This window comes from Monodon monoceros, unplaced genomic scaffold, assembly GCF_005190385.1.
Source record: "Monodon monoceros isolate NGI ecotype Baffin Bay Population unplaced genomic scaffold, NGI_Narwhal_1 Super_Scaffold_2, whole genome shotgun sequence".
Classification (NCBI taxonomy): domain Eukaryota; kingdom Metazoa; phylum Chordata; class Mammalia; order Artiodactyla; family Monodontidae; genus Monodon; species Monodon monoceros.
The window spans coordinates 142,621-156,236 of record NW_021703776.1 but is presented as its reverse complement, the minus strand read 5'-3'; the positions used below and the strand labels follow the sequence as shown (position 1 = coordinate 156,236).

General features: G+C 40.2%; 1 protein-coding gene across 1 annotated transcript in view; it reads left to right on the top strand.

Moving 5' to 3' along the window:
- Window positions 1–5,404: 5,404 nt before the first annotated feature.
- HUS1 (HUS1 checkpoint clamp component) overlaps window positions 5,405–13,616 on the top strand; it is a 30,279-nt gene continuing 22,067 nt past the window's right edge. Inside the window, exons 1-3 of the mRNA XM_029234352.1 lie at window positions 5,405–5,563; window positions 6,179–6,306; window positions 6,407–6,583. Coding sequence (XP_029090185.1) covers window positions 5,512–5,563; window positions 6,179–6,306; window positions 6,407–6,583 — 357 coding nt within the window. The 5' untranslated portion in view covers window positions 5,405–5,511. The remainder of the gene's footprint in view (window positions 5,564–6,178; window positions 6,307–6,406; window positions 6,584–13,616) is intronic.

Below are 13,616 nucleotides of genomic sequence, written 5' to 3'. Positions count from 1 at the left end.
TGTGTTTTAAAAAAATTTTTAGCCACAGGGCATGTGGGATCTTAGCTCCCCAACCAGGGATCAAACCCACACCCCCTGCAGAGGAAGCTCAGAGTCTTAACCACTGGGCCGCCAGGGAAGTCCCATGTTAGTGTAGCTTCTGAGGATGAAGCATGTTGTTGAAGCACTGAAAAATGAGTTTGCATTTAGAAGAAGATGGTATTTTTCAACAGTCTTTCACATAATAGCATCTTTGCCTTCATTTATTATTCATCCATACCGGGAATGGATGTTTGCTGCTAAAACTGTTATTTAACACTGGTCTGGATACACCGTCAGCGCAATTAGAGAAGCTAATAAAATTCGAGGTAAAAATTAGTGAGGAAGTCCAACCATGACTAATTTGCAGATGACTTGATGAATTCCTTGAAATGCAATAAATTCGATTAAAAAATACATTACAAACACAGATGGAGACAAAATTATCATATATAAATCAAAATCATTCATAAATGCAAACCACAACCAGTAAGAGGATATAATTTACAAAAGCCACAACAAAGATTTAAAAAAATCAAATGAAAGAATTAAACTGTATGAAGAGCCAATGAAAGAGAAGTGGATAATGAAAAAAAGACTTCAATAACTCAATAACTCATAACTCAATAACTTCAGTAACTCATCTGTGGATGCAAAAACTTCATTGTCAAGAAGTCAGTTTTCTCTAAATTGATCTACAAGCTCAATTTGATCTCAGTTAAAAGCCAGAAAAAAAGTACGGTATTTATGAGACAGTTATGGAATATTAAGGAATTGTTTTTAAAAACAATATTTAGGTTATTATGGTATTATGATTTTGTTACAACAAAGAATTCTTATCACTTAGATTTACAATATATGTTTTAAAATTTACAAATGAAATGATATACCTGGGATATGTTTCAAAATAATATAGGAGGAAATGGGTGGGAGGATCAATGAAAAAGATTGGTCATGAAATGATCATTGCAGTCAGGTGTTGGTCCACAAGGTTTCACTTAATACTATTCTGTCTACATGTATACATGTTTGACATTTTCAGTTTTAGAAAGGTTTAAAAAGATTAAAACGCATATGCATAAGAAACCAAAGGGTTGTGTTTTCAACCAAACTGACTCTAAAGTTTCCATGGAAATATAAACTTAGTGAGAAGCTAGGAAATCCCTGAAATTAAGACAATCAACAAAGGGAAATAGCTCTAAGACTGTTATACTGTGATTTACAGTAAGAAATATACATTTGTTTTTCTCCCCAGTTTATGGTGCAGAGCTCCTAAAACCCTTGGAATTTCCTGAGCATAAGAGTGATCAAGGTGTCTTTGTTGTGTCAGTGAGGTGACTTTTGGGAAGGATGGGGGCTGGTTGCCAGGAGAACCAACCACTGATTAGAGGGTTGGAAATTTCAGTCTCAACCCTCGACATCTGGGGACAGGAGAGGAGCTGGATGCTGAATCAAATGCCAAAGGCCAGTGATTAAATCAAATCAATCACGCTTATGTAAGACACCTTCATAAAAATCCAAAAGGATGGGGTTTGGAGAGCTTCCGCTTTGGTGAACCCATGGAGATTAGGGAACAATGGCCAGCTCTGAGGCAGTAGGGAAGCTTTGAGCCCCTTCATCACGCCTTGCTCTATTCATTGCTTCCATTTGGCTGTTCCCGAGTTATATCCTTTTACAATAAACCAGTGAGTAAAATGTTTCTCTTGTAACTAGTAAGTAATGTAACTACTAATGATTCTCTTGAGTTCCGTGAGTGGCTCTGGCAAAACATTCAAATCCAAGGAGGGGATCATGGTCCCCCAATTTACAGCCAGTTGATCAGAAGCACAGATGACATCTGGACTGTGATTGTCATCTGAATGGGGGGGCAGTCTTGTGGGACCTGTGGGTTCTGATGCTATCTCCAGGTAGGTAGTGTCAGACTTGAATCATAGGACACCCAGCTGGTCTTGGAGAATTTCTTGGGGTGGGGGAAAAAGCCCCACACATTGAAATTGGTGTCCCAGAATTATTAATGACATAGATATAAATAATTTAAACTGTGTGACACTGGAACATTGACAGACCAATGGAACAAACAAAAAATTCTGTTTCTGATATTCAGAAATAGATTAATATCTATGTTGGAACATAGTATATATGATAAAGGTAGCATCTCAAAAGGGATGGGAAAAAACAAATGGCTTGGAACAATTATCTCCTCATTAAGAAAAGAACCATACTTCTCCGTTTGAAACATGATGAATTCCCAATATGGGAAAAGATTTACAGGTGTAAAAAAACCATAAAAAACCATAAAAATATAACAAGAAAACTTGGAAAAACTCCTGTATGGCATTGTATAGAGAAGCACCTTTCTGAATATGACTCAGACTTCAGGAGTCACAAAAGAAAAAAAAAAGTTCTACTACATCAAAACGAAACACAGAGTCACCCAACAAACGTCTGTCTTCCCTCTCCTGGGTGGAGGAGCCGCCTCCTCGGAGCACGAGCCCCAAGCACTGTACCTGACACTTCTAACAGGCTCCACAGATGTCAATTTTTTAAAAATTATGAAATGTATTGAAGTATTTTTCCTTTAACATCTAAAAGATGACAAGAGTCTTTGAAGAATTGTTTAAGTAAAACCCACCCTTAAACTAGTATAATTCTCGAAAGAGATTCACTCATGCCACCTCTGCAGTATGCTTTCCCTCATTTTACAGTTTTCCCATGTAAAAGAAAAAAAAAAGACAAATATTGCCCATCAGGACTGATGTAGAACCTCTGAGCTATGCCAGTATCTTTCCCCTTGGGTAATTTTTTCAACATTAACTGGTAACGATAGGACTGCAAATAGCCTTCCCCTGGGACTGCAGGGGGAAGCAGGCACCTGACAGACACTGGCAGATGCAGCTTTGGGTGACAGCTACTAAATGCATGATACTTATCTAGGTGGAGTTTACCATCTCTGCAGCTATAAAGAGGATAGTTCCTTACTTCCAGCTCCACACCCTGACTGATGTTTTGTATGCTTCACTCATTGTATTTCCGTTTTCAAGATGAGGGCATTTCCTTGCACAATAAACAAACATAATGAATAACATCAACACTGCTCCCCGGATCTTATAATCATATACATTAGAAGACTATGTATTAGCTAGACGGACAACAATATGACTACACATTGCATTAGAAAACTCAGTACCACACAGGTTTCTAGAGAGCTCTGGTGACCTCATTCCTTGCCTTCAAAACGTTTGGAAGAAATGTAAGGAAGTAGTGTCAATATATTTAATTATCAATACTGAAATTATTGAATTATTATTTTTTCTAAGAAGCATGCAAAAAGTCCATTTTTATTGATTTATAATCATATTATCGTATGGATTATGACCTTCATAAATAAAGATGGATCCAGGATGGCATGCGTCTCTGAGAGATGGTATGGCACAGAGCAAACCATAGCAAAAAGGTCCAAAAGATTGAAGCGAGACACAGCCTCATTAGTGTAATGAAATTCAACTCAGTTCGTTAAGTATGTATTGATTATCAACTAATACCTATAATTAGAGAGATATCAAAATATAAATTAGTTTACTTTGGTAAAATTGATCCAAATACATTTATAATCATTTCAAATGCTTTAAGCTTGCCAATTCTCCCTGTACCAAAGACTATTATCTAGTTTCTGGATCACCAATCTTTGCTACTCTTTCAAGAATGGGAACCAAGTAACAATAGCACTTGAGTCCTAATGACAGGCTTAGCCTGAATTATTAATTTGCCAAACCTATTTAAGAAAACTTCAAGAAAACATAAGATTCCTATTATCTTTCAAGAAAAGATCATTTCAACTTAATTTTATATTTGTTGGGTCAAAATTCCCTATATTATTTGGGCCTTTGTGCAGAATGTATACTGACGTATCTTCTTAGGAAGTTTAAAAAAATATATTTTTTTTTTTGGTTAATATTGCCAAAGAGCTTTAATTTTTTTCCTCTTGAACAAAACAACTCATCATCCATGGTTAGACAATTTTCCCCACAACACCCAACACCATTGATGTTGTTATGACTAAACAAATCGGGTTTTTTATTTTATGGCAAAAAAAAAGTGATTTGAAGTAAATATCAATATATTATGAAACATTGTTTACAAAGCTTACTTAGTATTTAATCATATTCATGACCTCCATAGCAACCACCTCATTTAATGATTTATCTATTTTAAAATTAACTTGTGAAGTACTAAAAAGCATGTTTTGTTACTAAAAAATTTAAATGTGACATTAATCACGTTTGGCTTGGCAAACACTTGTAACAATGTAGATTGGAGTCTACCTTGTGTTATAGTCTTAAAATAGGCAGAACTGCTTGTAATTTTCATATTTTGCACTTTTAAAAGGATCTGTTATTGCTGTTTATCATATCTTGATTCTATACACCAAGGTAAAAACAAGGTTGTAGGTTTCTATTTGCAAAGCACATTAAAAATAAAACATTCTTAACAGGGACAATCTTGTCTCTGAAAAACCAAGTTGGAGACAATTGTTCTATTTCTCGTTTTGTTTTTCAAAATTCTACCACATCGTTTATATCATTTGTGCTGTGAGATTTTTTTTTTAAATTAATTAATTTGTGGCTGCATTGGGTCTTTCTTGCTGCACGGGGGCTTCTCACTGTGGTGGCTTCTCTTGTTGTGGAGCACCAGCTCTAGGCGTGGGGGCTTCAGTAGTTGTGGCACGCGGGCTCAGTAGTTGCAGCACAATGGGCTCCAGGTGCGTGGGCTCAGTAGTTGTGGCTCGCAGGCTCTAGAGTGCAGGCTCAGTAGTTGTGGTGCACAGGCTTAGTTGCTCTATGGCATGTGGGATCTTCCCGGACTAGGGCTCGAACCCATGGCCCTTGCATTGGCAGGCGGATTCTTAACCACTGCGCCACCAGGAAAGCCCCTCTGCTGTGCGATTTTTTTAACAGGCTTTAGTGAAGTTCATCTTGAGATAAGACTACAAAATTACCACTTAACATCAGTGTTCTTTAAACATCCTGCATTTTGCACAGTTTAAAAGTTTAAATTTGAAACAATTTCACAGCATCATCCAACGTGGTCCCGCACCGCTGGGGTACTAGTGCGAACGTCTGAGCCGAGGGAGGTTCTAAAGCTCCCCTACCCCAGAGAGGTGTGTATTTAAGCGGTAACTCTACTCAATACTTTATAAATAAGGGATTGGTTTTATTTCTCATGTTGTAAAAGAGAATTGGAAATAGGGATCACGGAGGTCAAACTCCAAATCGTCAGAACCACTTCCGGTACCTGCGGGCGGAGGACGCGTCACTTCCGGCAGAGGTTGCGTCACCCAGGGGCGCGACCCGAAAGCCCTCCTCCCCTCAGCGGCTGGCGTCCGGCCGAGCCAGGCGGAACCCGGGCCAGGGGTGGCGTTTCCGGCGGGTAGCGTAAGGCTGGGGTCCCTGGAGTCGGCCGCCTACGGGCGCCCCGCACGGGCTGCGTCCCGCCATGAAGTTTCGGGCTAAGCTCGTGGATGCGGCCTGTCTGAACAACTTCACGCGTGAGTGGGGGCCGTGTCGGCCCAGGGCGGCGGGGAGGAGGGCAGAGGGGAGGGCGGGAGGCCCGGAAGGGGCAGTGCAAGCGGCCGGGGCCCCGCGAGGAGGATGGGGGCGCGCTGGGCTGGCGGGCCGTTGGAGGATGGGGCGGGCGCAGGTGCCGAGGGTTGTCCCTGCAGTTTGAGTCCTATCTCGTGTCTTTTCTTAACCTGGCCGCTGGCGGCACAGACACCTTTATCTGGCGCAGACCGCCCTTCACAGCCCGGCCCCGTTGGTTCCCCCGCCCCCTGCGGCGCCTGGCCCTGCCCCGATCCCTGCAGCACCCGGCGGCCCCGAGTGGACGTGGGAGGGATGAAGGTGGCCGGTAGGCGCCAGTTCACTTACGGATATCGCGGTTTCCTTATTCCAGCCCTGATGGCTGGTGATGTGAACGGCGCAGGGTTGGTGGGAGGCTGGCGTGACCTCAGCGGCATTAAAGGCTTCCCGGTGGGTACCAGCGTAAACGTGATTTTCCCACCGGCAAGCTCGTCGGGCCGAACTGGGAGTTCTGCGAGCTAAGTTAGCGTCTGGGATACTTGGCGTGCTTCTTAGTAATTCCTTACTCGAATCCTTCGCTGTAGGAGTTAGTAACATGATAGCCAAGCTTGCCAAAACCTGCACTCTGCGTATCAGCCCGGATAAGTTGAACTTCATCCTCTCTGACAAGGTGGCCAACGGAGGGGTGAGCATGTGGTGTGAACTGGAGCAGGTGAGCGGAGGCTCTCTGAGGCCTGCAAACCGCCCCCACCCTCACCCGCCACGAATGCCGCCGGAAAGAGCACAGATGTCCCCCCTTTTTCTTCCCTTAGGAGAACTTCTTCAGCGAATTTCAAATGGAAGGTGTCTCCGCAGAAAACAATGCGATTTATTTAGAACTAACATCGGAAAATTTATCTCGAGCCTTGAAAACTGCCCAGAATGCCCGAGTCTTGAAAATCAAGCTGACTAATAAACACTTTCCCTGCCTCACAGTTTCTATAGAGCTGGTGAGTACGACGGGAGCGTTTCTGAAACTTCCCAGAGGATTCAAAAGTAGTTATAAGCCTAGGCTTTCTAACAGTATGTGGAAAGCTAATTGGTTTTATTTAAATGAAAGATCTGCAGGTCAGTATTTGTTTTCCCTTGGAGTCATGTCCTCCTCATGTTTAAATAGCATTGTGATCCCATAATATTCAACGAGGATACTCCTTTTCCTATGAAATAACACTTCTGCGTCTTTCTTCTCTATCTGCGTATCCCAGCATCTCCATTTCTTTTACTGGTTTTGTCACCTAGTCTAGAAACCATGGTTTCTCTGTTTTCACTTTTGAAGCATTTGTGTGTCCCTCCCTTCTCCCACGCCTCTGTTGCTGACACCTTTAAAATGACCTCTGGTTCTCGAGGAATACAACTTTCTTCCACGCTACTACCAGATGAATCCAATGCGCAGCTCTCTTCAGGACACATGTACCCCACAGGCTGTCACTGCTCACAGAATGAAGTTCACGTTTCCAACTTACTGTCCGAAGCCCTTGACATGTGGCCCAACCCATTGTAGAGCCAAATTGCAAACACCTGCCCTCTGAGTGGTTCCCCAGGTGTGTCCCGTTCTTTCCCAACTCCCAGGCTTTGGGGATGCTGGGTCTTCTCCTTGGAGTCTCTCCTCTTACTCTTTGAAGCCTTAACTTCCTTTAGCGCCAGTGCTGCCTCCTCCCTGGCCTTCCCTCGTCCTGGCACCTCTCCTCCTTGTGATTTGTGGACTTTATTTTTCGGGTGAGTGTTGTATTCAGTTCAATGCTCTTTATGGAAGAGGATTTCTCCACTTTTTTTTTTAATTGAAGTATAGTTGATTTACAATGTTGTGTTAATTTCTGCTGTACAGCAAAGTGACTCAGTTATACATATGTATGCATTCTTTTTTTTTAATATTCTTTTCCACTATGGTTTATCTCAGGGTATTGAATATGGTTCCCTGTGCTATACAGTAGGACCTTGTTGTTTATGCATTCTGTATGTAATAGTTGGCATCTGCTAACCCCAAACTCCCAGTCCATCCCTACCCCACCCACTCTCCCCCTTGGCAACCACAAGCCTGTTCTCTATGTCTGTGAGTCTGTTTCTCTTTCGAAGGTAAGTTCATTTGTGTTATGTTTTAGATTCCACATACAAGTGATACCATATGGTATTTGTCTTCCTCTTTCTGACTTCAGTCACTTAGTATGATAATCTCTAGGTCCATCCATGCTGCTGCAATGGCATTATTTCATTCTTTTTTTATGGCCGAGTATTATAACATTGTATGTTTATATATATCACGTGTTCTTTATCCATTCATCTGTCGATGGACATTTAGGTTGTTTCCATGCCCTGGCTATTGTAAATAGTGCTGCTATGAACATATGGGTGCATGCATCTTTTTGGATTATAGTTTTGTCTGGATATATTTCCGGCAGTGGGATTGCTGGGTCATATGGTAATTCTATTTTTAGTATTGTGAGGAGCCTCCATACTGTTCTCCATAGTGGCTGCACCAAAACTTACATTCCCACCAACAGTAGAGGAGGGTTCCCTTTTCTCCCCACCCTCTCCAGCATTTGTTATTTGTAGATTTTTTAATTATGGCCATTCTGACTGGTGTGAGGTGGTACCTCATTGTAGTATATTTTGAAAATTAATCCCTTGTCGGTCACATCATTTGCATATCTTTTATCGTATTCTGTGGGTTGTCTTTTGGTTTTATTTATGGTTCCCTTTGCTGTGCAAAAGCTTGTAAGTTTGATTAGATCCCATTTGTTTGTTTTTGTTTCTATTTCTATCGCCTTGGGAGACTGACCTAAGAAAATGTTGCTATGATTTATGTCGGAGAATGTTTTGCATATGCTCTTTCCTAGGAGTTTTATGGTGTCAATGTCTTACTTCTAAGTCTTTAAGCCATTTTGAGTTTATTTTTGTGTATGCTGTGAGGGTGTGTTCTAACGTCATTGATTTACATGCAGCTGTCCAAGTTTCCCAGCACCACTTGCTGAAGGAGCTGTCTTTTTCCCATGGTATTTTCTTGCCTCCTTTGTCACAAAGATTAATTGACTCTAGGTGTGTGGGTTTATTTTTGGGCTCTCTGTTCCGTTCCATTGATCCATATGGCTGGTTTTTTGTGTCAGTACCATGCTGTTTTGATTACTGTAGCTTTGTAGTATTGTCTGAAGTCTGGGAGGGTTATGCCTCCTGTTTCGTTCTTCTTCCTCAGGATTGCTTTGGCAATTCTGGGTCTTTTATGGTTCCATATGAATTTTAAGGTTATTTATTCTAGTTCTGTGAAAAATGTCATGGGTAATTTGATAGGGATTGCATTAAATCTGTAGATTGCTTTGCTTAGTATGGCCATTTTAACAATATTAATTCTTCCAATCCAAGAGCATGAGATATCTTTCCATTTCTTTGAATCATCTTTAATTACCTTTATTAATGTTTCATAGTTCTCAGCATGTAAGTCTTTCACCTCCTTGGTAAGGTTTATTCCTAAGTATTTTATTGTATTTTTCTTTGATGCAATTTTAAAAGGTTTTTTTTTTTTTTTGCTTTTTTACTTTCTCTTTCTGATATTTCATTGTTAGTGTAAAGAAATGCAACAGATTTCTGTATGTTAATCTTGTATCCTGCTACCTTGCTGAATTCATTTATCAGTTCTAGTAGTTTTTGTGCCAAGTCTTTAGGATTTTCTATGTGTAGCATCATGTCATCTACATATAATGACAGTTTTGCCTTTTCCCTTCCAATTTGGATACCTTTTATTTCTTTTTCTTGTTTGATTGCTGTGGCTAACACTTCCAGTAATATGTTGAATAGAAGTGGTGAGAGTGGGCATCCTTGTATTTATCCATATTTTAGTGGATAGGCTTTCAGCTTTTCATTGTTATTATATTGGCTATGGGTGTGTCATAAATAGCTTTTGTTATGTTGAGGTATGTTCCCTCTATACCCACTTTGGTAAGAGTTTTTATTATGAATGGATGTTGAATTTTGTCAGATGCTTTTTCTGCATCCATTGAGATCATCATGTGGTTTTTGTCTTTTCTTTTGTTCTTTTTTAAATTTTTAAAATTTTTAAAATTTTTTTATTTTTTGGCTGTGCTGTGTGGCATGCGGTACTTAGTTCCCTGACCAGGATCAAACCCGTGCCCCTACAGTGGAAGCATGGAGTCTTAAACCACTGGACCGCCAGGGAAGTCCCAGTCTTTTCTTTTGTTGATGTGGTGTATAACATCAGTTTGCGTATGTTGAACCATTCTTGTTAACTTGGGATGAATCCCACTTGGTCATGGTGTCTGATTTTTTTACATGTTGTTGGATTCGGTTTGCTAATATTTTGTTGAGAATTTTTGCATCTATGTTCATCAAAGATATTGGCCTGTAATTTTCATTTTTGCTGGTATCTTTGTCTGGTTTTGGTATTGGGTCAATGGTGGCTTAATATAATGTCTTTGGGAGTGTTCCCTCCTCTTCAGTCTTTTGGAAGAGTTTGAGAAGGATCTGTAAAAGTTCTTCTTTGTATGTTTTGTAGAATTTGCCTGTGAAGCCATCTGGTCCTTGACTTTTGTTTGTAGGGAATTTTTTTTTTATTACAGATTTTATTTCACTTCTAGTGATCAGTCTGTTCAAATTATCGATTTCTTCTTGATTTGACTTTTGGTGGGCTGTATGTTTCCCGAAACTTGTCCATTTCCTCTAGGTTGTCCAATTTGTTCAAATATAATTGTTCATAGCAGTCTCATGTTTTTTTCTGCAGTATCAGTTGATAGTTCTCCTTTTTCATTTCTTATTTTGTTTGGTTTCTCTCTCTTTTCTTCTTGGTGATCCTGGCCAGACGTTTGTCAACTTTGTTTACCCTTTCAAAGAACCAGCTCTTGGCTTTATTGATTTTTTTCTATTTTTTTACTCTCTATTTTATTTATTTCCCCTGTGATCTTTATTATTTCCTTCCTTCTGCTGACTTTAGGTGGTGTTCTTTTTTTGATTCTTTTAGGCAGTAGGTTAGGTTGTTTATTTGAGATTTTTCTTGTTTTTTGAGGAAGGCCTGTATTGCTATGAACTTCCAAGAACTGCTTTTGCTGCATCCTTAGATTTTGTATGGTTGCGTTTTCATTGTCATTTGTCACAGGGTATTTTTAAATTTCATTCTTGATTTCCTTCTTGACCCATTGGTTTTGTAGTAGCATGTTGTTTAGTCTCCATGTAATTGCTTTTTTCTCATTTCTTTTGCTGTGGTTGATTTCTATTTTCATGCCATTGTGGTCAGAAAAGATGCTTGAAATAATGTCTGTACTCTTAAATTTGTTGAGGTTTGTTTTGTGCCCTAGTATGTTGTCAGTCCTAAAGAATGTTCCATGTGCACTTGAAAAGAATGTTTTCTTTTTTTTTTTTAATGTAATGTCCCAAAACCAACAATTAAGTGTAGCTGTTCTGTTGTATCATTTAGGATCTCTGTTGCCTTATTGATTTTCTGTCTCAAAGAGCTGTCCACTGATGCAAGTCAGGTGTTAAAGTCTCCTACTATGATTTTATTCCTGTCAGTTTCTTCCTTTATGTTTGTTAGTATTTGTTTTATGTATTTGGGTGCTCTGATATTAGTTGCATATATGTTGACGAGTATAAAGTCCTCCTCTTGTATTGATCCTTTTATCATTATATACTGTGCTTATTTATCCTTCTTTATGGCCTTTGTTTTAAAGTCTGTTTTGTGTGATACAAGTGGTGCAGCTGCCACTTTCTTGTCAATTCTGTTTCCATGAAATATCTTTTTCCATTCCCTCACTTTCAATCTTTGTGTTTCTTTTGCCCTAAAGTGGGTCTCTAGTGTTTGTTTTTTTTTGGCTACACCATGCTGTGCTGTGTGCAGGATTTTAGTTCCTAACCAGGGATCAAACCTGTGCTCTGTAGTGGAAGCACAGAGCCTTAACCACTGGACTGCCAGGGAAGTCCCTGAAGTGGGTCTCTTGTAGGCAGCATATTGCAGGCTCTTTTTTATCCAGTCCGCCACTCTGTCTTTTGATTGGAGCATTTAGTCCATTGACATTTGAGGAAATTATTGATAAATATGTATTTATTGCCATTTTAAACCTTGTTTTCCAATTGATTTTATGTTTCTTCTTTGTTCCTTTATTTCTCTTCTTGTTTTTCTTTTTGTGGTTTGATTCCTTTTATTTTATGCTTGTGTTCTGTTCTTTTTGGTTTTTGTGAATCTATCGTATGTTGTTGATTCGTGGTTACCCTGTTTTTCAAGTATGTTAACCCCTTTCTATATCTGCTTGCTTTAGACTGATAGTCATTGTAGGCTCAAACACATTTAAAAAAAAAATCTACATTTTCTAGTTCTCCTCCCCTACGTTTTATAAATTTGATGTCCTGTTTTACATCTTCATGTTTATTCTTTTGTAGTTTGTTGTGGTTATCATCGCTTTCACAGATAGATTAAAAAATTTTTTTTTTCTTTTTAATTTGTATGTTGGCTTAAGTGATTTACTTTCCATTTGTTATTCCCTCTTTCCTATAGCTTGTTGCTTCTTTTCTATTTAGAGAAGACCTTTCAATATTTCTTTTAGGCTAGGTTTAGTATCACTGTATTCTTTTAGATTTTGCTTGTCTGAGAAATTTTTTCTCCTCCTATTCTAAATGATAACCTTGCTGGGTAGAGTATTCTAGGTTGCAGATTTTTTTCCCTTTCAAGACTTTGAATATATTTTGCCACTCCCTTCTGGCCTGCAACATTTCCATAGTGAAATCAGCTGATAGCCTTATGGGGGTTCCCTTGTAATTAACTCCTTGTTTTTCTCTTTCTGTCTTTAGAATCTTCTCTTTAACTTTTGCCAGTTTTTTTTTTTTCTTTTTTGCAGTACGCGGGCCTCTCACTGTTGTGGCCTCTCCCGTTGCGGAGCACAGGCTCCGGACGCGCAGGCTCAGCGGCCATGGCTCACGGGCCCAGCCGCTCCGCGGCATGTGGGATCCTCCCGGACCGGGGCACGAACCCGTGTCCTCTGCATCGGCAGGCGGACTCTCAACCACTGCGCCACCAGGGAAGCCCAACTTTTGCCATTTTAATTGTGTCTTGGTGTACGTCTGTTTGGGTTCACCTTACTTGGGACCCTCTGTACTTCCTGTACCTGGATATATGTTTCCTTCTTTAGGTTTGGGAAGCTTTCAGCCATAATTTCTTCAAAACATTTTTGATCCACTTTTCTTTCTTCTCCTTCTGGAATCCGTATTATGCATTGATTGGCATGCTTTATATTATCCCATAGATCTCTTATCTTGCTTTCATTTTTTTTTTTCTTTTGGCTTTCTGTCTGCTGTTGTGATTGAGTGATTTCCATTATTCTGTCTTCCAGCTCACTTACCACTTCATTCTTCTATGTTATTCATTCTGTTATTCGTTGCCTTGAGCTCAGCTTTCATCTCGGCAAATTAATTTTGTAAGTTTTCTTGGCTCCTCCTTGTTGTCTCTAGTTCTTTTTTACAGTACTCTGCACTTCTGTCAAAAGCCTTTCTTAATACCTTCACTATTATCATCACCACCTTTTTGAACTTTTTCTCTGTTAGACTGAAGAAGTCTGTTTCATTGTTTGTTCCTTTGGGGAATTCTCTCTTTGTCTTTTAACTGGGAGTGGTTCCTCAGCTTCTTCATTTTACTTGTATTTCTCTTTCTCTGAGCTTAGGAGAAACAGTTACCAACTGTGGTCTTAGAAGGCTATTTATATGCGGGAGTATCCCTGTGTAGCTTGTGTAGGTTTAGTAGTTTTGGTGTGAGGGCTGCTCTTAGTATGGATGCCTTTTGCCACTCCTCAGCATGTGTTGGCCACTACCCCCTTGATAGGGAGTGTGCAGATGCGGCGGCTTTTGCATGTTCCCGGAGCCGCGGCAGTGAGGGCAGCTGATGCCCCCTCCTGGAGTTCTCAGCGGTGGCGGCGGCTGGCACCTGCCCACCCAGAGCCCACAACAGAAGCTCATGTGTCTTCCCAGAGCCTGCAGCGGCTTGCACGTGCTCCTGGA